The 27,940-nt window shown below is 40.3% G+C and overlaps 1 protein-coding gene across 7 annotated transcripts in view; it reads left to right on the forward strand.

Annotated features, from left to right (window-relative positions):
• Positions 1-441: 441 nt before the first annotated feature.
• The window catches only part of RNF38 (ring finger protein 38), a 66,668-nt gene continuing 39,169 nt past the window's right edge, over positions 442-27,940 (forward strand). The window contains exons 1-2 of one of the 7 annotated variants that reach the window (XM_023727510.1): positions 16,039-16,131; positions 23,958-24,107. Coding sequence is in view for 3 of the 7 variants with exons in the window: in XM_023727509.1 (XP_023583277.1) it covers positions 23,895-24,107 (213 nt within the window). In the remaining 4 variants the exon portion in view is untranslated. Of the gene's footprint in view, positions 465-15,757; positions 16,132-20,400; positions 24,108-27,940 lie in introns of those variants that run through there. The other 6 variants (XM_023727507.1, XM_023727511.1, XM_023727508.1 and 3 more) reach the window with 6 other exon arrangements.

Consider the following 27,940-nt stretch of genomic DNA (forward strand, 5'->3'; position numbering starts at 1 on the left):
ATTTATAGGATCAAATTTTTTTTTTCTCAAAGAAAGTGTTGTGTAATCTGAAAAAGAGTATAATTTTCTTCTTCATAAATCAGAGTTTGCCTTATTGAAGGTTGTTGTGCTTATCTGGGTGGCCTGATGTTGAAAGCAGACCAGTCAATATAGTAGAAAGTGGTGAATTAGGGTTTGAAAAACTTGAGTTCTAGTTTCAGACCATTTCACTGACTGCATCTCTGTTCTGTGTTTTCCTCATTTAAAATACATGAATAATTATCTCTACCATGCCTACTTCAGTGTATTATGAGGATTAAATGAGATAATGGATATAATAGTACTTTGAATTAGTAAAGTAGTTTAAATGTAAGGAATTAATGCATCTTAACTTTTCCTCCCTTTCTCTTGTAGGTAGTGTTGGTGCTTCTTTTCAGTGCCAGTCCATCCATCACGACCACATTTGTCATGATGACAGTGACAAGGTGAGGTCCGTGTTGATGTCTACCATGGTGAAAATGCATGCCACCCTTATGTTGCTTGATTCACTTACATAACTTCTGGACCAAGGGCCAGGAGATCCTGACTTGGGGGGCTCAGTGTTGAGCTGCAGAGGGCCTTGCTGGTTTGTGTGGCAGATTATTAGACTGCTCCAGAAAGCCTGAGGATAATTCCCAGGGGGTAGGCTGGACTCTTGATTGCTGCTCCATTTCCTTACTCCATCCCTGTCCCCATTCCCTTCCCATGCTTAGAGCTTCTTTTGCACAGTCTGGATGGACTATCTTAATACTGTATGTGAACACCCTTTCCCAAAACTGGTAGCTAACTCAGAATCGTGTTGGATTCCAATATGAAGTATCTTGGACATTTCTACTTTTGTTCATTTTTGGAGTTGATAATTCCATTTAATTATGTTTTCTTCTCGTACTTCACCTTTTTTGGACTCTGTTTCCAAATTCTACTTTAAATATTGAGAATTGAGAATGTAATTTATCTGATTCATGCAAAAGAAGCCTGCTTTAGTCCTTTCTTTTCTTTTTGGTTAATGTAATTCAGTCTCAAACTTGTGGTAGTTTTGTTTCATTTTTTTTGCTTCTGTTCCTTTTTATCTCTAAAGAAACCTGATCTGTGGAGACTTTCCAATACCCTTCAGCATACTTCATGTCCCAGCCTTTGCAGTAGATATTTCTGTGGGCTGGATGTTTGGAACATCTGGCTGCTGGTGTTGGACAGGCTTAAATTTAGTCTTTTCCACCATCACTTTCCAGTGGCTTCCCTCCCATTTCCTGTGTCTCGTATGCAGGAATGTATCCCTTGGTAGTTTGCAGTGCAGACCAATCCAGGCAATCATTTTCTCTGCTGTTTTGATCAAGAGCCTCCTCCCTCATCCTGTTGGAACTAGATCAAGAAGTTGGTTGATCACTGGGATTTTTCCAGATGGCTTTCTTTGTTCTGTTTGTTGATCTGTCTGTCTTAATGAGCTTTGCTCAGACAGAGTTCAGTCTGTTTACAGAGAGAGTGGTATTGCTCCTAATATTCCAGAGTCTTATTATTACAGCAATCCAGAGACATAGGTTTTACTTTTAACTTCTTTCAGAGTGCAAGTCACTGAAAGAGACTTTTAGAATATATAGTTGGTTCCATAAAATTTGGTATATACCAGAGATTTTAGAAATGAACATTTGAAAATAAGAGGGAAAAGACAAAACCACTTTAGGTCAGTAATATTACAAACAAATGTACTTCGTATTTATGAAGATGTTTCTGAGCTAAATTTTCTTTTCCCTGCTATGTATAATATGCTTCTGACAATTTGTTCATTTATGGTAGAAAAGCTGAACTGTGCTCTGTGCTGTCTCCAGGTCTTAGAGGCTGGAGATGAGATTTCTGTCCACCTCTGCCTGGTACTTTCCATTTCCTAAATTGGTTTTCCTCCTAATTTCTGAATCTTTGTGTAATTCGTTTTGTGCTTTGGGAGATAGTTTCCAAAGATATATAGGGGAGAAAAAGAGAAGTTTAAAGGATATTGTAACTTGATCAGCAGAAACTGCCTTCCTTTCTCTCTTGTCTACCATGTGTATAACTATGGTTGTTTCCTAGAGGGAAATGGAGAGAATGGACTAGGGTCTCTAATTGTGGATTTATACTTTTTCAGCTAATTCAGTCGGCAAATAATATTTATTGATTGGCAGCTATGTGTCTAGGCACTTGGGGAATAGAACACGTCAGGATACAAAACAGATAAAGATGCCTCTCTTCTTGAGTTTACAGCTTAACTGGAGGAGACAGACAATAAAAATAAACATAATAAATAAATTATGTAGTATGTTACAATAAGTGCAATGGAAAAAAGAAAAGGTAGAGCAGGCTAAAAAAGTGGGATGATGAGGACGAAGAGTGGATAGTGCAGATTGCAACTTTAATTATGATCACTAGGCACCATTCTGAGGACGGGAGTGGTGGATGGTGTGTTTAAAAATCAGATATCTTTGTTTCTGTAGTAAATGGATATTGGTTTCACAAAAGCAAAACCAAAAATAAACCTTTTTCCCCTAGGTACCACTTGAATATGTGCATGTAAACACACTCTTTCAGAGCTGAAGAGATTGTAGAGCCCATCTAATGTACCCCTCCCCCTTTTAAAATAAACTTAAAAGCTGTGACTTCAGTGGGAGGGTCACCCTGCATTGCTGGGGCTAGACCAGATCTTCTATCCCCAGAGCAAGTCATGTAAAATATTTGCTTAGCTATTCTGAGCACATTGTCCCATGAATGTTGATGCCTTGCTTATTACATTCACTTCCTGTTCAGGTCAGCAGAATAGTGATACTCTGCCCAGGCAGGGTCTATTTCTCAGATTAGGGGGAAAAAAGAAAAAGATTTTTCTTAAAAGTTGTCTCATTTTTAACTAATCTGTGTGAGACTTCGGGTGGAACCAGGGGTCAGGCAATGAGAAAGAGGGCCAATTCATTTGGACCTCCCCTTTATAGACTTGGAAGTGGTGGCAAGCCCCCAGATCTCTTGGCTTGGCCTTCCTCCAGGTTAAATAGTTTCTCATCTGATGTGCATCGGCTTGTAGCCTATATTTCTGGAGGGGGCTGATTCCAGCTCTGAGGTTAATTAGTAAATACTGTGAGTTGGAAACTTGCATAGTATCAGTTTATATTGGGTAGAGCAGTTCACACAAGCCTGCCAGCAATGTTTTTATATTCATTCATAAAGTTATACTCTACAATTTCCAGGTAGTGAACATTCATTTATTCATTAAATATTTGAGTACCTGCTATATCCCAAGCACTGTTCTAGGCGTTGGAAGGGTGCATTAAATCAAAACACACAGAAGTCCTTGGCCTTACAGAGCTTGCTTTCTGTGGGTAGAGTGGGGAGATGGTGGGACAATAAATAATTTAAAGATATTGTTAATTGTATCACTTGTGCTATAAAGAAACATAAAGCAGAAAAGAGATATCAGGAATATTGGGAGAAAGTTGGCCTTCCAAAACAGGGTAGTCACAACGCCCTGTGAAATTAGGACTGTTTCAGCTCCATTTTGTAGATGGGAAATCTGAGACACAGATTAAGTAATTTGCCCAAGGTTACATTGAAAGTGGTAACAACTGATTCAAACCCCAGCTACCTAGCTCCAGAGTCTGCATTCTGCTATCTGAAGTCCATTCCTAGTTTTACCCACTCAACTTATGACATGTTCAGAGAAAAATATATCTGCAAGTGGAGAATGTCCTGGAGAATCACAGTGAAACAGAGCCAGTTGGCAGGCAGTCTTTGCCTGTCAGTGTTTTCTTGGCCAGGTTCTTAGGCCTCCGTTTTGATTCATGACTATGTTATTCCAGGCTCCTCTTCCATGACTGCCCTGCCCTGCTTCATGCTCAGAATCTGTGCTTCTTTATGAGAAGCATATATATATATATCACTATGCATTGATATATCACACTGAACAGATGTGATGGTCATGTAGAAGCACTCTTAAAAGTACAAAGTATAACATAAAAATGTGATTGTAATAGTATCTTTGTGTTTCCCCTATATACTGAAATTAACCTAACTGAGCTAATGTCAACTTGGGAATAAATAGTGACATTTTCACAGTGAGAATAAACTTGGCGTGGGGAAATAGATCTGACCTGAGGGTAAGATAAAATATTGCAGTTCGATAAAAGGAAACTATTCGCTAGGTGAGGTGAATTAATATGTAGCCTCAGTGGTCCACTTTTTCAGAGTGCCTTGGTACACTTCCAGGAAGGCTAGCCATTTGAAAGGGAAATGGGAGAGTTCTTTCTAAACTGCTTGTATGTGAGTGGCTACTCAGAGCAGAAGTCTTTTCTGGACATAACTTCCTTGTGCTAGGCTTAGGTCCATTTGTCACAAAAGAAGGCACCAATCCAGCTTGCAGACTGCCTTTGAGGAAGGTGGAAAACATGTTACTGGTTTTTCTTCCATGACTATATACTTTTTATCTTGATCTTTTTAAATTTTTAGGTTCTTTTTTAATTACGTTTTTTTTTTTTTTAATGCCGCACTCCCTTCAATTCCACTCCTCAGAGGTTCATTGTTACAGTAATTGGAATTTGAGTAGTAACAGAATTTTTCTAGTTATCACATTTCTATGAAATATTTTTTAACTTTGCAAACTATTTTGTGAACAGATGTGTATGTACAAAATACATGTACTCTGAAAACACAAATATACTAACATATTTTACTTTAAATTCTCTAAAATGGATAATTTAAGTCTTGGTAGATGTGAGATCATGCTGAAGAGTAAAAATTGGTAAGAAAACATGCCTCAGTCAAACACCCCGTAATGCCACGAAGTGTCCTCAAGAAGCAGCATGGAAAGACTGTGCACTTTGGAGTTAGAGACCCGAGTTCAAATCCCAGCTCTGCACTTACTTAAGCTATGTGACTTTGGCAAGTTCTCCAAGACTCATTTTTTTCACCTGTAAAATAGGAATAATAGCTACATCACATCATACTTGTAAGAAATCAGCAATAATGATACAGCTAATGTTACTGAGCTCTATGTTCCAAGTGAGAATATACCTCTGCATGAAATTCTCTCACATTTTAAAGATGAGGAAGAAACTGATGGGCCATTTAAGTAATTTGCTTAAGGTCACATAATCAGCAAGTGGTGGTGCTGAGATTTGGACTCAGGCAGTTTGACTCCATAGTCCCCACTCTTGTGTCTCATAATAGGGCCTGGCCCATTCATGGTGCTTAATAAATGGTAGTGATTACTAATGATGACATTTTTTATTAATTTAGAGAGTTTATTAAAAAATAAAATGCCTGATGACTCACTTAACAGAATTTTCAAGTTCACATATCTCATGATTTGGTAACCAGACATCTTCATTTTTTCATTTTGTTCCATTTATTGAATGAGTTCCTTTACTCCGTTACTATGTTTCAGGATTTGTCACTCTTATCTTTTTAAAACTAGTTGTCTAACATGCTAGGAAACAAGGTCTGTACAGTCAAATGTGACTTACAATATAATGTTTCGGGGCTGTTTGGCAAAAGTCAGAGGGCTTTTTGTCCTGATAATTCTCTTTTGCATTTAGAATGGGAGTATTAGGGGCTGGTGGACCAGAACAGGAATAATAGATTTGTGGTGTTATGAGCTTCTACTTTACCTCCCAACTCCATACTGGTGCAGATACCACTGATTGACCACTACATTCTTTCCTGCCAACCTGACAGCCTCTGAACCCTCCTTAACATGGCTTTAACTATAGTCATGATCAGTAGACTGCATTCGGTGTGAGAAAACAGCCTATTTGTTATTTTTGCATAGTTGATCTCTAAAGTTCATTCCAGATCCAGCATTTCATGATTCTAGGTTGAGGGGAGAATACACTTCTCATAGTAATTAGACTCTGAAGCCGCTAACAGTCCACAAGGCTGTTGGTGAAGGAGCAAAAGCACGAAATTAAGACAGAAAATTGTTTTCAAGCAGTTTCTTAAGAACGTGTGTGTACCGAAGTCCCTCGAGCATACCTTGACAACTGAGCAGTGTTTATCCAGTTTAAAAGTGGTGGGACTGGGAATAATTCATAGAATTGTTTTATTCTTCATATTGATGGAGGAATAGAGTTCAAATATTAAAAAATTAAAGCTCGGTAATCGTGGAATACAACTAAGACATATACTTTTAAATGAAAAGAGGAAAAATAAAGAGGAACAGAGGGAAAAGTATAACCCAAAGTTCCTAGTTCACTGCCTTTTAAGGTCACGTTTTTCTTTAATGTTCAATTCTTGGTGATTTAAGCCCTTGTTCCTCTTAACTGCAACTGACCTGTTTTGCCTGGCTTTCCTCCCTAGGAATTTTTGGGATTCTATGACTGTCTGTTCTGTGGTTGCGTCCCTCCAGGCCGGCTCTTTAACCCAGGGCCTGTTGGTCACCAGCTTTCTTAAGCTGCTGCTTTCTCCCAGGTGTCCCTTTGGCTCAAGTTTGGGCCTAGTTCTTAGGCTATTGCATTTAATGAGACCATAGTAAAGGCTGAGGGATTTAACAGAAGGGGATTATAACAGAACTTAAAGCTGGATATTAAACATGGCTGCTCTCAGAGTTCACTGGCTCAAGTTTCATCTTCAGGGCTTCTGTCTCCCTAGTGTTTGGCCTATTGCTGTCCTCCATAAAGTCAGCCTGTCTTCCCTCAGAAGCTGTGTGTCTTAGTCATCTAGTGCTGCTCTAACAGAAATACCACAAGTGGATGGTTTTAACAAAGAGAAGTTTATTTCCTCACAATTAAAGTAGGCTAAAAGTCCAAATTCAGGGCATCAGCTCCAGGGGAAGGCTTTTTCTCTCTGTCGGCCTTCTTCTCTTCGGTGTTCCCCCTTACTAGGAGCTTCTCTGCGCAGGGACCCCGGTCCAAAGGACGCGCTTTGCTCCTGGCACTGCTTTCTTGATGTTATGAGGTCCCCCTGTCTCTCTGCTCACTTCTGTGTTTTATATCTCAAGACATTGCCTCAGAATACAATCCAATCTTACAGACTGAGTCCTGCCTCACTAACACAACTGCCGCCCATCCTCCCTCATTAACATCATAGAGGCAGGATTTACCACACATGGGAAAATCACACAATACCGGGAATCATGGCCCAGCCAAAATGATACACACAGTTTTGGGGGGACATAATTCAATCCATGACAGTGCCCTTAAGGGCTTCTGTTTCCCACTGCAGAGTCAGCTCCCAACTACTTTGGTCTACTGTTGGGGAGAGTAAAAACTTGATGCAGCTTTCCTGGAGGCAATTTTGCAACATTTCTCAAAACTTTAAGAAAAAAAAAAAAGCACATATCCTTTGAACGAGCAGTTTCACGTTTAGTAATTTATATGGATGTATTGTCAAATGCATGCCAAACTCAATGTATGTACAAGAATTATTGATATCTTTGTAATAGCAAAAGACTGAAGCTAAATACAGAATTTTAAAAATAAGAGATGATATTCTTAATAGTGAATTATAAGATTCATTGAAAAGAATAACCTAGGTCTTTATGTGATTAACTCTCTTCTGTGCCTGTGGCTCTCCAGCAGATTTGGTAAGACCATAGTATGAGAATATGGTTTCATCTGAGATTAGGGTGCTGGAGTAATATTAGAATGAGAGTGATAGCAACTCGAATTGCACCCAAGATGTGCTCTGTTTACCAGAGCAGAATGAGCAAGGTGCCTTTAAGAACAGAGAGGACTGATCTAGGATCTTTAGGGCTCTGCTTTAACGGTTATACCTTAAGGCAGGCCACCTAGAGGAGGCCGTGCCTGCCTCAGTCAGCTCCTGCCCAGTTACCCTGCTCTAGAGATTGTGCTGTGTTGTTGCAGTGTGCTTTATTTGCACATCTTGGACTTGTGGTTTGGTGTGGATCTCTATTTTTCTCTTTCTGACTTGGCTTATCCTAGGCACTCAGGTTTATTCACTCTTCCTTCTTGAACTGCTTCCTGACTAATGGCTTTTCATTCAGGGGTCTGCTTTATTGCCTTCCCACCTTTTCTGCCACAAGAACATTCCCTCGATCGTCCCCACTGCCACTGCCATGTTCAGTCCCTGTCATCTCTCACCTGCACTGTGGAAACAGCCGTCAGACCACATCCTTCACCTCATGGTCACAATGATCTAAAACCGTCAGTGGCTCACTGGTTACTATGAAGTATTGTCTAACCTCTTCACTACTGAGTTTTTGCTTTCTTCAATGGAGAATACTCTTAAGGCTGACTCTGCCTAATCAATTGCAAAGCCAGTAACTGGCTTACAGGAAACGTTCAGTAGATTTGAATTAGGGTGGGCCTTTGCTGCCCCCTTCTGGTCTTTAGCAGCTATAGCTGGCAGCTGCTGGTAATTAATCCTTCCTACCATAAACCAAAAAAACCAAACGAACAAAACCCAAACCCATTGCCGTCAAGTCGGTTCCGACTCATAGCGACCCTATAACAAGTGTTAATCTTTCTGGGTGAAACTGCTTATGCCGCTTAGATCAAGTCATCATACTTGATTATACTGCACAGCCTTAGTAATGCTGTCGCCTCAGTGCAGCTTCATCTTATTTGGTCCTTTTAGCTAGTTTTGAGGAAAGGAGAGAAACTTTCAGGGAGGAGAGGCAGAGCTAGCTTTAGGAAAAATTTGAAATTTTTTTTTGCCTTCTTTTTTTTTTTCTATCCACCGTACTCTGTGTCTTAGTCATCTAGTGCTGCCATAACAGAAATACCACAAGTGGATGGTTTTAACGAAGAGAAATTTATTTCCTCACAGTCAAAGTAGGCTAAAAGTCCCAATTCAGGGCGTCAGCTCCAGGGGAAGGCTTTTTCTCTCTTTCTGCCGCCTTCTCTTCAGTGTTCCCCCAGACTAGGAGCTTCTCTGCGCAGGGACCCCGGTCCAAAGGATGTGTTCTGGTCCCGGCACTGTTTTCTTGATGGTATGAGGTCCCCCTGTCTCACTGCTCACTTCTGTCTTTTATATCTCAAGAGATTGCCTCAGGACACAACCCAGTCTTGTAGATCAGGTCCTGCCTTACTAACACAACTGCCACCCATCCTCCCTCATTAACATCTAGAGGCAGGTTTACAACATACAGGAAAATCACACAGTACCAGGAATCGTGGCCTAGCCAAATTGATACATACATTTTTGGGGGGACATAATTCAAACCATGACACTCTGTTTTTATGCCCCATTTCTCCCTGGTAATTTACCTATTGAGAAAAACACTTTGGAAATTACCACTGCTGTGAGATATTTACATATCATTAATTGAAATACATATTGAGCATATGACATGTGCTAGACCGTTGCCAGATTCTGTGAAACTCAGTCCTTGGCTTCAAGGAGTTCACTCTCTAGTGGGTGGAAGAGTCGAGTACATAAATAATTGCAGAACAGAGTGGATTAATGCTGTTAGAGCCTAGCCATTGGAAACCCTATGGACCGCAGTTGTACTCTGAAACACATGGGGTCGCCATGAGTTGGAATCAACTTGATGGCACCCGGTTTGGTTTAGTTTGGTTAGAGAACAGAAGAGAAGCATTAGTGTTTGGGGTTGTAGTGAGGGTACAGTCAGGAGACTTGACAGTGGATGTGATGGCAAAATGACCCCCTTCCTGACAGTATTAACCAGTGGGAACTGCCTCCTCACCAGGAGAGATCAAGAATATTCAGCAGATAGTCCATTCTCTACCCAACACCCCTTTGGCAGGGCCCCAAGCTGTCTAGTAACATTGTTTCAGATAAGTTTTCCTATGACATTTTCCTTCCACATGAATGGCTCTTCAGCATTCCGCAAGTTGATTGTTTTTCTGCAGCTCTTCGGTTATGCCTTTTAACACCTTAAAATAGGAGATGCCTCTCCCTCCATTTTTGTGCGTTTTCTCCTAGCCAGCATTTGCCCAGTATTAATTGAGGACTTGCTATGTGCTCAGTGCTCTTCCGGGTATCAGTGATATACAAATAAAGTAGAAACAGGACCTATCCTCAAGGAGCTTACAGTTTAATAGGGAGAGGGGAAACATTTAATAAATGATGGTAAGGTGTTGTGATAGAAGTGTATAGAAGGACAAAAACATAGTCACCCTTTATAAAAAAGATCCTTCAGATAACAATTATTTAGATATTCCTTGATGTCTAGAAATGGAAAGTTGATCACAAATGCAAATTTTATATTTACTGTTTGATAGACTGTTAGCTAACATATATGTAAGATTTGTTTGTGATTATTGTTTATGCAATGTACTTAAAATATATTTCCAGCAGTAGTACTCTTCAAATTTGCAAGATTGGGGATGGTTTTCAGAATGAGATCTTCCTTATATATGTCCTAAAATTATAGTTATTTTTCTGTAGGTGGAAATACGGAAAAGAAGGAATTTGGGAGACTATTTGCTTGTAGAGGAGCCCTGGTGGCTCAGTGGCTAAATGCTCAGCTGCTAACCACAAGGTTGGAGGTTCAAACCCACCAGACACTCCGCAAGAGAAAGAGATGGGCAGTCTGCTTCTGTAAAGATTTACAGCCTTAGAAACCCTAGGGGGCAATTCTACTCTGTCCTGTAGGGTTGCTGTGAGTTGGAATTGACTTGACAGCAGTGTGGGCTTGTAGACAATATTAAAAGAATTTTTTTTTAGCAGTGTTCTACTAAATTCATTAAGTTTTATTTTCTATAAGACGTGCCCCAAATAACTGCAGCATCAATGGAACTGTTCTTCTGTATTAAATAGCTTTTTGTTAGAGGTTAATGTATTTTGTTGTTGATCTGAATCATTGAAAATGAGCAATTTGTGGTAACTCGATTAACTAGGGAGCCCTGGAGGCGCAGTGGTTAAGAGCTCTGCTGCTAACCAAAAGGTCGGCAGTTCAAATCCACCAGCTGCTGCTTGGAAACCCTATGGGGCAGCTCAACTATGTCCTATAGGGTCGCTATGAGTCGGAACTGACTCAACGGCAACAGGTTTGGTTTGGTTTTGGTTTTGATCAGCTAGAGTACCCCCCCCTCTTGAATCCCGATTGAAAATCAGAAATGCATATGAACACTTCTTCCATTCTTAAATGGGGTGTGGTTGGGCAGTTGAGGATCCAGACTGATTTTTGCTTTTGACTTTTATTTGGCATTAGAATTAATAAATTAGGACATAGTTTAGTTGTCTGAAAATTCTTCATTCTAATATTTAAGGCAAAATTTATTCAAAGATGTCTGTTCTTACCGTGTCTATTTAACACTGCACTGGAGAGTCTAGCCAGTGCAGTAAGATAAGAAAAAGAAAAGGAATGTATGTTGGAAAGAAAAAAAAGAGAATACTTGTTATTTTCTGTCAACAGAATTCTGTGCGTAGAAAATTCAAAGGAATTTAGATAAACTATCAAAATTAGTATTTGAATTATGTAAAAAAAACTTAGAATAAACCTAAGAAGAAAAATGTGTAAGACTTCTTTGGAAATATTACTGAAAAAAATTAAAGACTAGGTGAATAGAAAGATAATCTTGTTCGCAGATTGGAATTCAATATTGTAAAGATAACAGTACCAGGGAAAAAAAACAACTTGTTGCTGTTGAGTCAGTTCCAACCCATAGTGACCCTATAGGACAGAGTGGAACTGCCCCATGGGGGTTTCCAAGACTGTAAATCTTTAAGGGAGCAGACTGTCGCATCTTTCTCCCACAGAGCGGCGAGTAGGTTTGAACCGCCGACCTTTTGGTTAGCAGCTGAGGGCTTAATCACTGCACCACCAGGTCTCAATACCACTCCTAATTAATCTCTAGATCCAGTGTGGCCCCAATTAAAATTACAACAGATTTTTGGTTTGGGTGGAAATAGAGAATCTGATTCTAAAATTCCTATGGGAACTCAAAGTATTAAGAAAAGCCTATATATTTTTGTAGAAAAGTCAGAGCGCTTGCTCTACCAAATAAAATAAGGTCTTATAAAGCTACAGTAATTAAGATGGTGTGTTATCAACACAAAGATAGATAGAGACCAGTGAAACACATACCGAATCCAGAAATAAATCCATGTATGTGTGAACATTTGGTTTTAACAAAGGAGCATCGGGGGAAATAGAGTCTTTTTGATTTATGATGCTGTGTCAATTGGATGTTCTTATGAAGAAAAATGAAACTTCATTCCCACCTCACCAAAACAAAAATCATTTCCAGGTGACATGTAGATCTAAATGTGAAAGAGAAAATAATAAAAGTTCTAATAATATAGGAGAATATCTTTATGACCCAAATACAGGGAAAGATTTCTTAAACAGGAGATTAAAAAAACAAAAAACCCAGCAACTATAGGAAAAGATTTAAAGGTGGGAGAAATTAATGGTGTATTTGTATGTTCTGTTAGTAATGATCCAGAGAAAGAGAAGGAGAGAGTAGTAATAGCTCTTCTCACTTCCTTCTGAGACCTCACCAGAATTGTCCTTGATGTCCATAATTCCACCAACAGTCTCTTCAAGGCAATCTAGGCTTTTACTATTAGGCACTTTAAAACTCTTCCTACCTACATTCACAGTTTCAAAACCACTTCCACATTTTAGGTGTCTGTTATTGCAGCACCCCACTCTGGAGTCATGGATGGTAGTTTTGGCAGAAGCATTGCATGCAGGGCAGGCAAATCCATACACAGAGTGAGTGTCTATTCCAGTAAGAACAAAACGTTGCCCTTTCCAAGATGGAAGTAGTCCAATGTAACCAACTTGCCACCAGGTTGCTGGCCGATCACCTCAAGGGATGGTGCCATATCGGGGACTCAGTGTTGGTCTTTGCTGCTGGCAGATTGGGCACTCAGCAGTGGTTGTAGCCAAGTCAGCCTTGGTGAGTGGAAGTTCATGTTGCAGAGCCCATGCATAATTTCCATCCCTACCACCATGGCCACTTTGTTCATGAGCCCATTGAGCAATGACAGGAGTGGCTGGGGAAAGAGGATAACTGGTTTTCACAGAATGTGTCATCCTATCCACTTGATGTTAAAGTCTTCCTCTGCAGAGGTCACCCTTTGGTGAGCATTTACATGGGACACAAATATCTTCACTTTTTTGGCCCATTCAGAGAGAGACAGTGTGAGAAGGGGATGAAATTTAGAATGCAGAGATGGCTAAATTTGTTCACTTGGTGATGTTTCATGAGTTCTAAAAGTCTATGCACTTTTTGTACAGTGAGGGGATGCCTAGATATAGTTGCTGTTCTCATGTATTAGGATGGCAGGGCTTCAGGGTACACAAGCTCAGTGAGTAACTACTAGACACATTTTGAAGGAACTTTATCATTTTCCTGTTGATAAACAATGTATTGATAATATTTTTATTTTAGAAGTGAGGGGAATTACATGACATGTATGTCAGGAAGGGCAGTTTTTAGTACTCTTTTACAGGTTTCACCCTTGTCACGAAAACCAGTTTTAGAGGATAGTCGTGGAGTCAAAATTCTTGGAAAGCTCTTGCCACAAACAGCTACTTTTTTTTTTTTTTTTTTTTAAACAAGTGCTTTGCTGTCTACTAGCTACGTGTGGTTATTTAAATTGATTCTGGTCAGTATTAGTTGCACTAGGCACAATTCAAGTGCTGAATAGCTACATGTAGCTGGTGGTGGATGATGTAGATGTAGACAGTTTCCATCATTGAAGAAAGTTCTGTTGGACAGCTCTCCAACAAGCCATCCTACCTTTTTGCAGAAACACCAAATAAAATGGTAGCTGGACTGGGGTTCTGTAACTCCTACCATTAGGTGGTCATAAGTGGCCCACCTTATAGCCTATCCACTCATCAGGTGTTTACTAACAGGGTACCAGATTTTCCTGTTAGGAAATTAGAGAAAAACCTGCAGCACAGATTTTCAAACTATCAAACCTGGAGATTGTGGCAGCATTGTTTACACCTAAACAAACTTCCTGGGGTAAGCCTGGAGAGCCCAGTTAGCTAAGATCTTGACCATTTGAGAAGGGTTCTCAAGGAGTTTGCCCCACAAAGGGTTGGCTGAAACCTAGGGGGATTCACATAAACTTATGAGTGAGGAACCATGGATGGCTGTAACAACTTTTTGCTCCTGAGATTCAGCACTTGAAGAATCTTGACTCTTATGATCATACAACTCCAAAACAGTGATTCCCCTCCCCTCTCTAAGTTTTCTTCTCCCTTCTCCCCTCATCACATAACCTATATCCAAGCACACAGGAAAAGCTGTTCTCAGAGTGTTTGCATTATGTAAGGGAGCTTGCTTAACTGATGTTCTGATGGAAGATCTGTAATGTTACGTGAAGTCACAGCAGTAGAATAAGAACTGTGAGGGATCCAGAGATTAGAAATGCATTATGTTTGATGCACCTAAAGGTGTAGTTGGGACTTTTGACTCTGCTTCATGAAATGAAAATAACTTAAAATTTGGATGTAAGTATCTCCAAACCGGCTGCTTTGGAAGACTGGCAGAGGGCTTTGGGTGAGAGACAACCAGATAACTGGGCTACATAGTGGGGGCGTGGGGCCTAAGGACAGAATGTGTTCACAGCTTCCCTTTGTCCAGAGATCATAAAAGCCTGTGATGTTATTGCTGGAACTTTGATTCAGCAGTTGCTAAGCACCTGCTGCTGTGTTTCAGGCACTAGGCTTGGGCCTTGGGGTTACAGTCAAAACTGAGTCCAGATGCTCAGTCTGATGTGGGAGACAAATGTAAAAAAATCATTACCATATAGTGTTATTCATACATAGGATGTACAAGGTTCAGAAGGTTTCAACACTATTTTAGTCTGATTCTCTCATTTTCTTCCTGAGGCAGCTGAGGCCCAGAGAGGGAAGGAGATTTGCTTAAGTAATTAATGCAAAGTGAACGAGAATCTGTTTTTTCTGCTAACTGGCCCTTAGTGTTTTTGCTTCACCACACTACCAAGGTGTAAAATATGATCACCATCCTCGTAGACATCATCCAATTCCTAACTTCTTAAAAGAAGTCCACGTCTTCCATTATGCCCCCTCTCTCCTTTCCTTTAATACCACTTGTGTCTTTTCCTTGTATTTATTGTACTATTATGGAAGGTCTTTCTTCCTCTCTCATATCTTGAACGCAATCAGGATGGAGCCAAGGCGGCTTCAGTCTTCGTCTCTATCTCATTTTGTATCCTCAGCAATCGCTGAATAACTGTCAGCCTTAATTAAGACTTAGAATCGGACAACATGGGTTCGAACCTGCTGGCTCCATTGTGAGAGATCTTTGACTAATCATCTCTGCATCAATAAAAATTCCTACCTCTCGGGCCACGTGAATACGTATTATATTGTGAGAATTAAGTGAGGTTAGTTACTGTTTGATTACTGAGTTTTGGAGGTGGGCGGTATAAGGCAGTTGCAACAATCTAGGGAGAGAGTATTGTACGAATTAGGAATCAAGGCCCTCCCGCCGAGGCGACGCACTGGCGTTGCTGGGCGCCGGGGCGGGGCCGGGCCGGGGCGGGGCTGCGCGGTGGCGCTGCGCGACAGGTTCTGTTGCCGGAACTAGTCCGAGTCGCGCGCCCGGACGCGCGTAGCCCAGCCCCGCCCCTCCGCCCGCGGGGTGGAAACAAAGGGGGCTTGGCGCGCGGAGCCGAGCGAGGCGAAAGGGGCGGAGCGCTCACGCGGTCTCGCGCTTTGGGTTCGCTAGGTTTGTGCCAGCGAGGAGGTGGGGCGGGGGAGGGAAGACTACCCAGAACCGAGAAGTGGGAGGGCCTCGTGCTCGCGCGTATTGCGGCCTAGCGGCAAGGGGCGCAGCCTGCGCGCGCAGCGGACTTTATTGCGCCGGCGCGCGGCGAGATCGGGTCCGTGAGCTCCGAGTCGGGGGTGCGGTGGGGCAGGGCCCCCTCGTGCAGCCGTGCAGGACGGTGTTTTAGGCCCGGGCAGTTGGGGCGCGGGGCCGGAGAGGATGAGGCCCCCGAGGCGTTAGCCGACTCTGTCAGGCCTGGGTGTGCAGCCGTCGTTTCCTGGCGCTGCCCGTGTAATGGTGCCGGGAGGAAGGAAGCGCCGTGACAGCGCCTCAGTCGCAGCCCGTGTTCCGGGGGTGAGGAGGCCCGGGGACAGCGGATCTTGCGAGCTGGCGGCTGGCTGGGCGAGCGGTCACAATAGGAGGCGGCGGCCCAGCACGGAGCCGCGGGAGCAGCCCCGCAGGGCGGAGCCTCCCCTCTCAGGTACTGGCCTCTGCGGCCGTTGGTTCCCGTGCGAGGGCGGGACGGGCCGCGGGCCGTTGGGAGCCTGCGGGGCCTCGACCGACGACCGGACGGAGGTTTGGTTGCCCGGTGCTAGGTGGGGCGCGGCCCGGGCGCCCGGCTCTCTTTGTTCCGGGGCGGCAGCGAGGAGGTGCGGCCGCAGCCAGCAGGAGCCGCCGGCCCTCGGCCGCCTGGCGGATGGCCTCGTTCTCGCGCTCCCTCCGGTTTTTCCGAGGCGCAGGTGAAATGATGTCACCGATAAGAACGCGGAACCCGATCAGAAGGGTCGTCTTTCTCGTCCTTCTGTCGTCGCGGGTTTCTGAGCCGACTGCGATTTGTTCTTAGGGAATGAAAGTTCTTCTTTCAGGGCTGAAGAATGGGAGAGGTTGGTTTTTGAACTGCGAGTCTTTCGAATTAATAATGGCCAAAGAGAATAAAGTTTTTGTTTCCGCGTGTAGGACTTGTAAGGGACAGCGCTTTTTGTTTAATTTCTGGTGCTGCAAGAATGTATGCAGTTATTCAGTAAAAGTCGTGTATACTAGTTGTTAACGTCTTAAACGAACGCTTGCCTGTTCGTTTCTGATTATTAAGCGGTTGACTTAATGTATGGAATTTTAAATATCAGGTAGTCCTGCATTTATTATTACGGGGTTCAGTTCCAACGACTGTAAGTCGGTTCTGACATAAGTCAAAATACCTTTTCTTGTTATTTCATTATTGCCTTTTATTATCAGTATTTTTATAAATCCTGTCTTTGAACATCTCTGAGTGAACATCTGAGAACTGTATCAGCAAATTACGCACCGCAACATTGTGTATTACGTATTACTAACTATAGGATGTACCGAAAAAAAAAAGCCGGTGGTTAAGTATGGGTTGTCAGTGCGGTTCCTTGTAAATCCAATACGTGGTAAATCTGGGATACCTGTATTCAACTTTTCACCCACAATTGTTGGTTATCTCAGAATTGCAAATCTGCCTGGTCTTACTTGTCCTTGATGGCAGGTACTATTGTAAACACATTTACCATAAAATTTCCTTAAATAGCAAGCAGCTCTTGTAACTGAGTTTATATTTAAAAAATAATAATTTGTTCACACAGTTTTCACAAAATGAAAACTTAACGATCTAGGGGCAGTTGGATTCAAAGTAAAATTGTTCCTGTCTTTGGGAACTGAAGGAATAGGATTTCTGTGCGTGTAACAATACAGACCAAATACAGGTGCCAGATCAGTTCAGTGAAGCTGGAACACACTTGAAATCAACAGATTAAATTACTAACTGGATTTTTAGCTGGGAATTGTACCACTTCAGGTACCCCCTTTCTCTCTTTCCCACTGGTATATTTCACTTTTTGTAAACCTACTAAGCCTTAAATCTGTTCATTATAGGGATTCAATTTTAAGTTAATTTCTATAATTTTCTGTAGGACTTATTTCTAAACGAATTGGAGGCGCAAGGTGATAGTTGAATAAGCTCTTCCACAAGCTAGCAGTGGGGTCTTCAGGTCTCTTTGTAAAATTTGAGTTGGACTTAAATGATCTCTGTAGTCCCTCCACATCTGACACCTTCTAAATGTACCTCAAGGTTTATAAACTGTTGTCTTTATCAGCAAATTAAATGGGCAAGTATTAATATAGGTAAGTGTAGAAAATTTTCTCTATTAGAGCAGCATAATTTTTGAGGAAAGCTGGACAGAGGATGGCATAGTCAGACATAACTGAGTCTATGTCAGCATCATAATGTAGAGTGTAGACGGGTTTTCTATCTCTGTCAAGCATTGGATGAGGCTTTTAGTTAACCCATGTTACATAGTCAGAGTCCAATTTTGAATATTTGTTTTCTGTTTGTGCTCATTTATACTTGATGAATATGGAAAGATCATTTTACTGTCTACCTTCGTTTTCTAGTGTAGTCCATCTGCTTCTCTCTGTTTCTGATGCTCCTAGTTTGGTATAGGCCATCACCATTTCGCAGTTTATCTTGTTGGAAAGATAATTCTTGATTAGTCACATGACTGTTGGCATAGTATTTTAGTCTACTCGTTGTTTTCCTATTAAGCACATATACAACAGTTTTCATTTCTTTTGTACTCTGATTGAACTCACCTTGCTTTTTCTTTGGAGAGAGTGAACGGATTGTAAATACACATTTGGAGCCTATAGTTCATTCATTCAGCAAATATTTATTAAACACCCACTATGGCATTGTTTATTTGGAAGAAATCAAGCTAATGCTTACTTTCTTCCGACTTCTAACTAGGTGGTGGTAGTTGTTAGTTGCCATTGGGTCGATTCCAATTCATGGCAACCCCATGGGTGCATAGTAGAACTGCTCCCATTGTCCTCAGTTAGTGAGTCTTTTTTTTTTAATGATTAAAAAAATAATAATTATTGAGTTTTTGGTAAAAGTTTACATAGCAAGTTAGGTTCCCATTTGACAATTTACACACAAATTGTTCAGTGACATTAGTTACATTTATCACAATGTGTCAACATTCTTTTTTTTTTGGAACAGTTTCTACATGTACAATTTAGTAACATTGATTACATTTTTTGGGTTGCACAATCATTCTCACCCTCCTTTTCTGAGTTGTTCCTCCCTCATTAACATAAATTCACTGTCCCCTAAGGTTCCTAGCTAATCTTTCGAGTTTCTGTTGTCAGTTTGATCCCGTATAAAAAAACCAAAAAAAAGAAAAAGAAAACCAAACACATTGCCGTCAGTCGATTCTGACTCGTAGGCACCCTATAGAACATAGAAGAACTGCCCCATAGGGTTTCCAAGGAGCAGCTTGTAGATTTGAACTGCCGACCTTTATGGTTAGCAGCCGAGCTCTTAACTGTGCCACCAAGGCTCCTGATTCCAAGTAGATCTTAAAAGAACATAATGCTCAAGGCAGACCTTTAAGCGAAACTATTGTTTGGTTTTAAGAAGAGTCGAGGGATATTTTTGGTTTAGGTTTTAAAGATTATCTCAGGGCAATAGTTTCAGGGGTTCATCCACCCTCTGAGGCTCCAGGAAGTCTGGAGTCCGTGAGAATTTGAAATTCTGTTCTGCATTGTCACCAGGATTCTTTTATAGTATCTTTGACCAAAATGTTCTGTAGGGGTAGCTGGGCACCATCTAGTTCTTCTGGTCTCATGGCAGAGGAGGCAGTTGTTCATGGAAGCAATTAGCCATATATTCCATGTCCTCCTATTCCTAATTCTCCTTCCTCTGTTGCCCCAGACAAATAGAGACCAATTGTTGTGCCTTGGATGGCTGCTTACAAGCTTTTAAGACCCTAGGCACTACACAGTGAACTAGGAGGTGGAACAGAAGCACTAAACATGTTACTAGGCCAATTAATTGGGATGTCCCATGTAACCATGAGATTTTTTGGTTGTACTTAAGTAGCCTCAGCATCTACCCTTTTTTTTTTTTTTTTTGGAATTATATCAATCCCATAATTTATTATAAGTGTACAACTTAATTGACAGCAGTTAACAGTAATTGGCTGTGCAAACCTACCTACCCTTAATCATCGTGATTTTTTCCATCACCTTTAACCACCACCCCCACCCCCCCGTAACCACTAATAAATTTTGGTCTCTATACATTTACTTTTTCTTGTTTTTTTATATAAGTGATGCCATACAATATTTGTCCTTTTGTGATTAGCTTATTTTGCTCAGTATAATGTCTTCAAGCTTCATCTATACTTTAGCATGTATCAAGACTTCATTTCAGCTGTGGCTGAGTAGTATTCCATTATATGTATGTACCCCATTTTGTGTATCCATTCATCTGTTGGTTAGCATTTAGGTTGTTTCCACCTTTTGGCTATCGTAAATAATGCTGCAGTGAACATTGGTGTACAAGTCTCTTTTTGAGTCTCTGCTTTCAAGAATTTGGGTATATACTTAGGAGTGGAATTGCTGGGTCATATGGTAGTTCCATTTTTAGTTTTTTGGGGAACTGCCATGCTGTTTTCCACAACGGCTATATCATTTTGCATTTCCACCAGCAATGGATAAGGATTCCAGTTTCCCCACATCATTGCCAACATTTATTATTTTCAGTTTTTTGTTTTTAATTTTAGCCATCCTAGTGGGAGTGAAAGGGTATCTCATTGTGGTTTTGATTTGCGTCTCTCTGATTGCTAATGATGGTGAACATCTTTTCATGTGGCCATTTGAATGTCCTCTTTGGTGAAATGTCTGTTCAGTTCCTTTGCTCATTTTGTGATTGGCTTGTCTTTTTGTTATTGTTGAAGCTTTGTCTGTATTTTAGTTATTATATTCTTGTTGGATATATGATTTCCAAAGATACTCTCCCAGTCAGCAGCTTGCCTTTTCACTTTTTTGGTCAAGTCTTTGGATGAACAAACATTTTAGATTTTTATAAGGTCTCATTTATTTATTTTGTCTTTTATTGTTTGTGGTTTTGTTATCATATTAGATAATCCATTGTTGAAAGCCAGGCCTGACAATGTTGCCCCTGCTTGTTAAGAACTTTATGGTTTTAGTTCGCACATTTAGGTCCTTAATCCATTTTGAATTTGTTGTTGTGCATTTAGTGTCTCTTTTAATTGTACCTCACTAGACTGAATGTCTTTGAGGACAAGGACTGTCTTTTTCCCATTGTATTCACAGCATCTAGTACATGGTAGACATGAAATAAACATTTGAATACATCAGCAAGAAGTTACTTAATTAAAGAAACCCATGAAGAGCTCAGTCACAACTCATCTTTTCAACTATTATAAAACCCACAATTTTATTCATATGCCCCCACAATCTCATTGGTCATTGTCTAGAAAATTCTCAAAATCCATATAATTCTTAGATATCAAATCTGGAAGAGGTACTTAAGAACTATCTGTTGAGAAGTTACCTGCCTAAGTAAAATGAAAAGGTGAGACATAAACTTCTTTGAACGGAGAAGAATCCTTCTGTGACAAATCAGGATTGTGGAAGGTAAGGAAACAAAAACTTATAAAAACACGTGGCTCTTATTTTTCCTAACTTTTGTTCCAACCTTCCTTCTCACTTCCTTAGGAACTTACAGGACTAGGGGCAGGCGGTGTCAGACTGAGGAACCTATCCTATTTTTACCAACCCTGATTCTACCCTGCTCCTAGAAGGGCGTGGGCCCAGGTTGTTATTTATGCCTTAAATCAAGAATGGGAATAAACTGCTAAAATGCTTAAATAAAAATGTCTTAGTTTGTATCTTTCAAAATCAAAGTAACGCATCCAAAATTCTGTAGAAAAAACTTGTGGTGTAATATTTTTTATTCTATTAATTTATATACATATACATTGTATTAGTTTTCTATTGTTGTGTAGCATACTACCACAAATTTAGTAGCTTAAAACACCTAAATTTATTATCTCACAGCTTCTGTGGTTTCAGGACGCCTGGTACAGGTTAACTGTTGGGTCCTCTGCTCAGGGTCTTACCTGGCTGAAGCTGTGATTTCATCTGAGACTCAGTCCCCTTCCAAGCTCACTGGTTGTTGGCAGAATATCATTCTTGCGGTTGTAGTACTGAGATCCCATTTTCTGCTAGCGGTTGACTGCAATTGCTCTCAGTTCCTTGAGGCTGCCCTCAGATTCCTGCCACCTGGCTCCCTCTGCATGCCTTCTCACAACATATAATAGTTTACGTCTTCACGGTTGATAGGATCTCTTCAGGAAGTACTCAGTCCCTCTTTTAAGAACTTTCTGTGATTAAGTCAGAGGAAAGGAAACCTGACCCCCTTGACTTCTTTTTTTCCCAGCCGGCTACTTATACTCAGTGATTTGTAAGAGTGCTACTCAAATAATCTGCTTTGAGTATAGTAGTTGAAAGCAGATAGCCTTATTAAAAGACTGCAGAAGTACTTACTGTGGAAACTAAAAACGTAAAAGGATTGCAAAAAAAAAGTATTAAATCTACATAGAGGAACAGACCATTTTGAGGGAGGAGAGGATTGCTTTAAAGTGATAAAGCAATGAGTGAGGAGTCAGGAATGTGAAATACACCTCTTCCTATGAAATCTTTTCTTTCTCTTAAACTCTCAGATAAACTCAAGGGTCCTACCTCTGTTCTATTGTTTGCCTGTATTGCATTTGAAATCTTATCCTACAGTTGGCTGTTTGTGTCTTTTTACTACTAGAAAAAACTTGACAGCAACCACATTTTATCTTTCATCCTCTTTCCTAACATAACTTCTGGCTTGTAGGAGGAAATGAGTAAATATTTCTTGATTCATCAGTGCATACGTCTTCACTGTGGTAAAGACAATTAACACATTCATGTTTGTAGTACAGAGAAGAACTAGCTCATGTCCGAAATATTTTGTGTAGCAAACGAATAAATTCTAAAGTACTTGCCCTCATGTGTTTTGTTTTTACTCTTAAAGGGAGGTCCTCAGAAGTATTTTTACTCCTACCAAGAGGCACACTTAATCTGTTTACCAGCCTCATAGCAAGCCAGAAACAAAAAATTATAAAGGGGCTAAAGGGGTTAGCATAATAACATGATCAGCACTCCATGATCTAGTCTCTGCCTACCTCTGGCTACTTCTTTACTATCCAGCCATACTGAACATTTTGCAGTTTCCTGATGCTCCTCTTTCTTGCCAGTTAACATCTTCATTGTACCCAGTGTCTGTCTTTACCTTAGTACTCATGTAATACATTGATTTACTTTTTTTTTTTTTTGTAGTATATACTTGAAGGTAGGAAACCATGTCTGTTCTGTTTAGAGCCTGTTACAAAAAAGACAAATGTGTCACTAAGTGAATGCATGAGGCATTGAAATTCTAAAATGAGACAGTCTTAAAGAGCATGGTTTGGAGTCTTTAGTGTTGGGACAAGCAGTCTACAAACCATAACCTCCGAGGACAATTCACTGTAACAACACAGTGGAATGGGTGATGTTCATGATGGTAATTAAGTCATTAAAAATGCTACAGGTTTGAACCCCTCCTGAGAATTTGCATTCCCTCCCCAGCTATGCTGAATCAGAATCTACATTTTAACAAGATCCCCAGGTGATTCTTATGTATAATAAATTATGAGAACCACGGCTCTACTAGTGGTTCTTAGAATTGGTTCCTAAGCAGCAGTATTAGCATAGCCTGGGACCTTGTTAAAAATGCAAATTCTCAGCAGAGATTCTAACCGGATATGGGCCCTTATAAGGGGATTAACCCACAATCAAGTCAAGCATTAACGGCATGCAATCATTTACTTTGGGGCTTATGATCTTGTCCTTTATTCTTTAGGAAGATAGCTGGGTTTGTTTGAATAGAGCTGAGATCTCCAGACTCTTGTTTTTCAAAACTATGATTATTATAGAAGTTTGTCACAAATATTCTCAAATCTGTCATCTTTCTTTGCATGATTATTTGGAAAGTTAATTAAAAAATAGAACGAGAAAATATTAATCTTAGTCCAGGCAGACACTAATCTTTCTGTGCTTAAAATATATGATTTTATTTTGGCTTTTCTTAACATGAAGTCTGTTGTTTAGGATTTCAGAGTTAACACCACCAACAAAAAAAGATAGCAGTAGGTATTACCTAGGAAACAGGAAGCTCTTGTGTTCTTGAGCAGTGCTGCTTTGCCTTTAAAAAAAAAAAAGTTTTTGTAAGATTGATTCATTGCCAGAGGCAACCTTTGCTACCCTTTGTTTATATGTTTACAATTTTTAGTTTTCAGTCTCTGCTAACAGAATCATATAACTAGAAAACCCAGACTATCTTTCATAGCCATGATTCTCCACATTGGTGCAGCTAGCCATGAACTATCCTTTTCTTCTCCCTCTTTTTCCCAGATTTCTCCCGGGGCCAATTCAGCACCTCTACCTGGCCATCCTAACAAGGTGATTTGTGAAAGGGTGAGACTTCAGAGCCTGTTCCCTCTCCTCCCAAGTGATCAGAACACTACCGTTCAAGAGGATGCTCACTTCAAAGCTTTCTTCCAGGTTCTTATATATTTACCCTTTCCCTACATAGGGTGAAGGTCACAGATACATTCTAGGTTGTTTCTAGGAAGGCTTGAAACAAAATTCTTATCTTCTTACTTCTTATTTTCTACTGTTATGTGGGAGTAAGTATTCTTCTTAGAGAACTTCTTTAATATAACTTGTATTTTCAGCCAGCTATTCAGAAGAATATTTGTCTTCTCTTGAGTTGCTGTTTGACTACCTAATGTCCACATTTTTTCATCTTTTGGTCTTAATTATTTATCTTAGTAGGCCAAGTTCTGTAGAATAGCAGCAGATATTATAGAATATGGGAAATAATGTAGGAAAGGAAAAATGGAAGCATATAATACATTCTTAACGTAATCACTACTTATTTGCTTAGTACCTAGAGTTTGATAGTAATGTATATTTCAGAGAGAAACCCTGTTTACTTGCCTTCTGGGACTTTTGATAACTGGGTAAAATGTGATTAAAAAAAAAAAATGAAAACAAGAAATGGTGTGAATGGATTGAAACCGTCATTGAGGCTGGGAAGTTCGGATAGAGCCACCTCATTTTCTGTTTTGTGGGAGTAACAGGTTGCCTGGGACCAGTTCTGAAAGGGATATGCCATGACACTTTAAGTTGGAGGTGTGGAATTTCTGGAGATAGTCATGTAGGTGATTCAGGACTCTTCTGTCTGGTATTCTGTGTTGGAATTCATTCCGGGTTCTATGCTTGGTGCTTTGCATGTATTACATCCTTTTGTTTTTAACACTCAAACTCATCATGGGTGGTTTTCTAGATGAGGAAATAGTCTCAGAAAAACTCATCAGGATGCCTGGTCACATATGTAGTTATTGGCAGAGCAGGACTCAAATCCAACTTTTTTTCTTGTCTACTATATCATACTGCTTTTAGATATCAATAGGTGTTTCTATGAACATAGTGTAGTATGTGTTAAGAGACATAGTTGCCTTTATGGAGTGACATTGACTACTATTTTTGATACAGCGTCAGTCTACAATAGTTTGAGATTTAGTAGAACACCAGTAGCTAAGGAAGAAATTGACATAGTGCCTTCACTACTGCCACCAATAAAGTTATTTGATTCTTTGTATGGGTCCTGGGGTGGCGCAAATGGTTTGCACTTGACTACTAACCTAAAAGTTGGCGATTCAAACCCACCCACTCTGCTTCTGTAAGATTACAGCCAAGGAAACCCTATGGAGCAGTTATACTTTGTAACACATGGGGTTGCCATGAGTCAGAATCGACTAGACAGCAACAGTTTTTTGGTTTCGTGTATGTGTGTATTTGTGTTCTCCCTACTTCGTTTGAATCTTCAGGCATTAACTCAAATAATGTAAAGCTCAGAAAGTAGCTCCCAAATGCAATCGATTTAGCCCCTTATTTTGAAAATGAAAGTTAGAGCTAGTTCCAGTTAAGTGTCGCAGAAAGGTGAAAGGTGTTGTTAAATTTTTATTTTTGTAGTCCTAATTTAGTTTACAATCTTAACTTTCCTCTAACTTTAGAGCAAGGCCCTCATGGACTTTGCCCCCAGGGGAGACTGCGGGTTTTCCTTACCCAGTTTGTCCCTTTTTTCTCACAACCTCTTTAAGATACTGATACCTTCAACTAATTGTGATACCAAAATTGTGTGTAATTTGTTAGTTCCAGTTATGCTTCTCACCACTATAAAACTTAAGTTACCACGTGAAAAGGAGAACTTACCCAGCCATCTCCTATCCTCACAAAGTTATTCCCTATTGTGTTACGCTTTTTAACTCTTGACTTTCCCCCAGTATTGGCCAGTACCTTCTCTCTCAGCTCTCCACTTTCCCTTTTCTTTGGAATACTCCATTTAAACAGACTCAACTACCTCTTCCACTTTTTTCTTGATGTACCCTCTTTGCTTCCTTATCTTAGCTAACTTGTCTCTTTTCTGAGAATATACTTCCCCTGCAGCCTTCTCTAAAGAAATTATTGATTTTCACACTCCAGGCATGGGATTGGGGGTTGTGGCAAGTAAGTGGAGTGGTCATAAAGGAGAAGGAAAGTGTTGATATTCTCCTGGATCCTTACTGTTGTTTCCAGCCAGTCTTTTTCCTCTAACAAAAAGCTTATCTTCTTTTTTGTTTTTTTGTTTTTGCCATTCAGATCTATTATTTATCAGTTTAGTGACTGTTTTTATTGATAACTTTTACACTTTGCTCTTTTTTATTTGCTTGCTTTATTATTGTATTATGCCTAGCCAGATTTCTTTTTAGTTACAAAAAACTAGTGTTTCAAATTTTGCATTTTTTTTAATTTTTAAAATTATGAAATATTTCATATATGCAAGTTTTCAAGGATAAATCAGATGCTTGTATAATAATAAAACCTACCACCCAGCTTAGAAGTCAACCACTAGCAACACATTTGAAGCCCCCCTATGATCCTTCCTATTGTATCTACCTGCTGTCCCACACTTGTGCTTCAGGTAAACCTCTGTGCTGAATTTCGTGTTTGTAGCCTTTGCTTTTCTTTATGGTTTTAACATATATAGTATCATCACTATATTGTTTAATTTTGCTTGTTTCTAAACTTAATATATAAATGGTATCATACTTAGGTGTATTTTTGTCGTCATTTTGTGATTCATCCTTATTCATTATAGTGCTTTTAGCATGCCGTTATTTGAATATACTGTAGTTTATTCCCTCTTTTGATGGACGTTTGGATAGTTTCCAGTTTAGTGCTGTTATTACGAGCAGTGCTGCCATGGCTGTTCTTGTATGTGTTCCCTGGTACACATTCAGTTGGCATTTTAATGTTTCTGTAAAAGTAATGGCTTTAGGTATTTATTACTCTGGGTTTTCTCATTGAAGACGCAGCACACTTATTGTGCTCATGAGGAACCGGTACATAGGTCAAGAGGCAGTTGTTCCAGCAGAACAAGGGGATACTGAGTGGTTTAAAGTCAGGAAAGGTGTGCGTCGGGGTTGTATCATTTCACCACACTTATTCAGTCTGTATGCTGAGCAAATAATCGAAGAAGCTGGACTACTAGAAGAAGAACGGGGCATCTGGATTGGAGGAATGCTCATTAACAACCTGCATTATGCAGATGACACAATCTTGCTTACTGAAAGCAAAGAGGACTTGAAGCACTTACTGATGAAGATCAAAGACTGCAGCCTTCAGTATGGATTACACCTCAACATAAAGCAAACAAAAATCCTCACAACTGGACCAGTAAGTAACATCATGATAAACAGAGAAAAGATTGAAGTTGTCAAGGATTTCATTTTACTTGGATCCACACAGTCAACACCCATAGAAGCAGCAGTCCAGAAATCAAATGAATCATTGCATTGGGCAGATCCCCTGAAAAAGACCTCTTTAAAGTGTTGAAAAGCAAGGATGTCACCTTGAAGACCGAAGTGCACCTGATCCAAGCCATGGTGTTTTGAATAGCCTCATATGCGTGTGAAAGCTGGGCGGTGAATAAGAAAGACTGAAAAAGAATTGATGTATTTGAATTGTGGTGTTGGCAAAGAATATTGAGTATACCATCGACTGCCAAAAGAACGAACAAATCTGTCTTGGAAGAAGTACAACCAGGATGTTCCTTAGAAGCAAAGATGGCGAGACTACATCTCACATATTTTGGACGTATTTTCAGGAGGGATCAGTCCCTGGAGAAGGACATCATGCTTGGTAAAGTAGAGGGTCAGCAAAAAAGAAGATGCCCTCAATGAGATGGATTGACGTAGTGACTAAAACAGTGGGCTCAAGTATAACGACAACTGTGAGGATGGTGCAGGACCAGGCAGTGTTTCATTCTGTTGTACGTGGGGTCGCTGTGA

This window comes from Trichechus manatus, unplaced genomic scaffold (assembly GCF_000243295.1).
Source record: "Trichechus manatus latirostris isolate Lorelei unplaced genomic scaffold, TriManLat1.0 scaffold00016, whole genome shotgun sequence".
In the NCBI taxonomy this organism is placed as follows: Eukaryota; Metazoa; Chordata; class Mammalia; order Sirenia; family Trichechidae; genus Trichechus; species Trichechus manatus.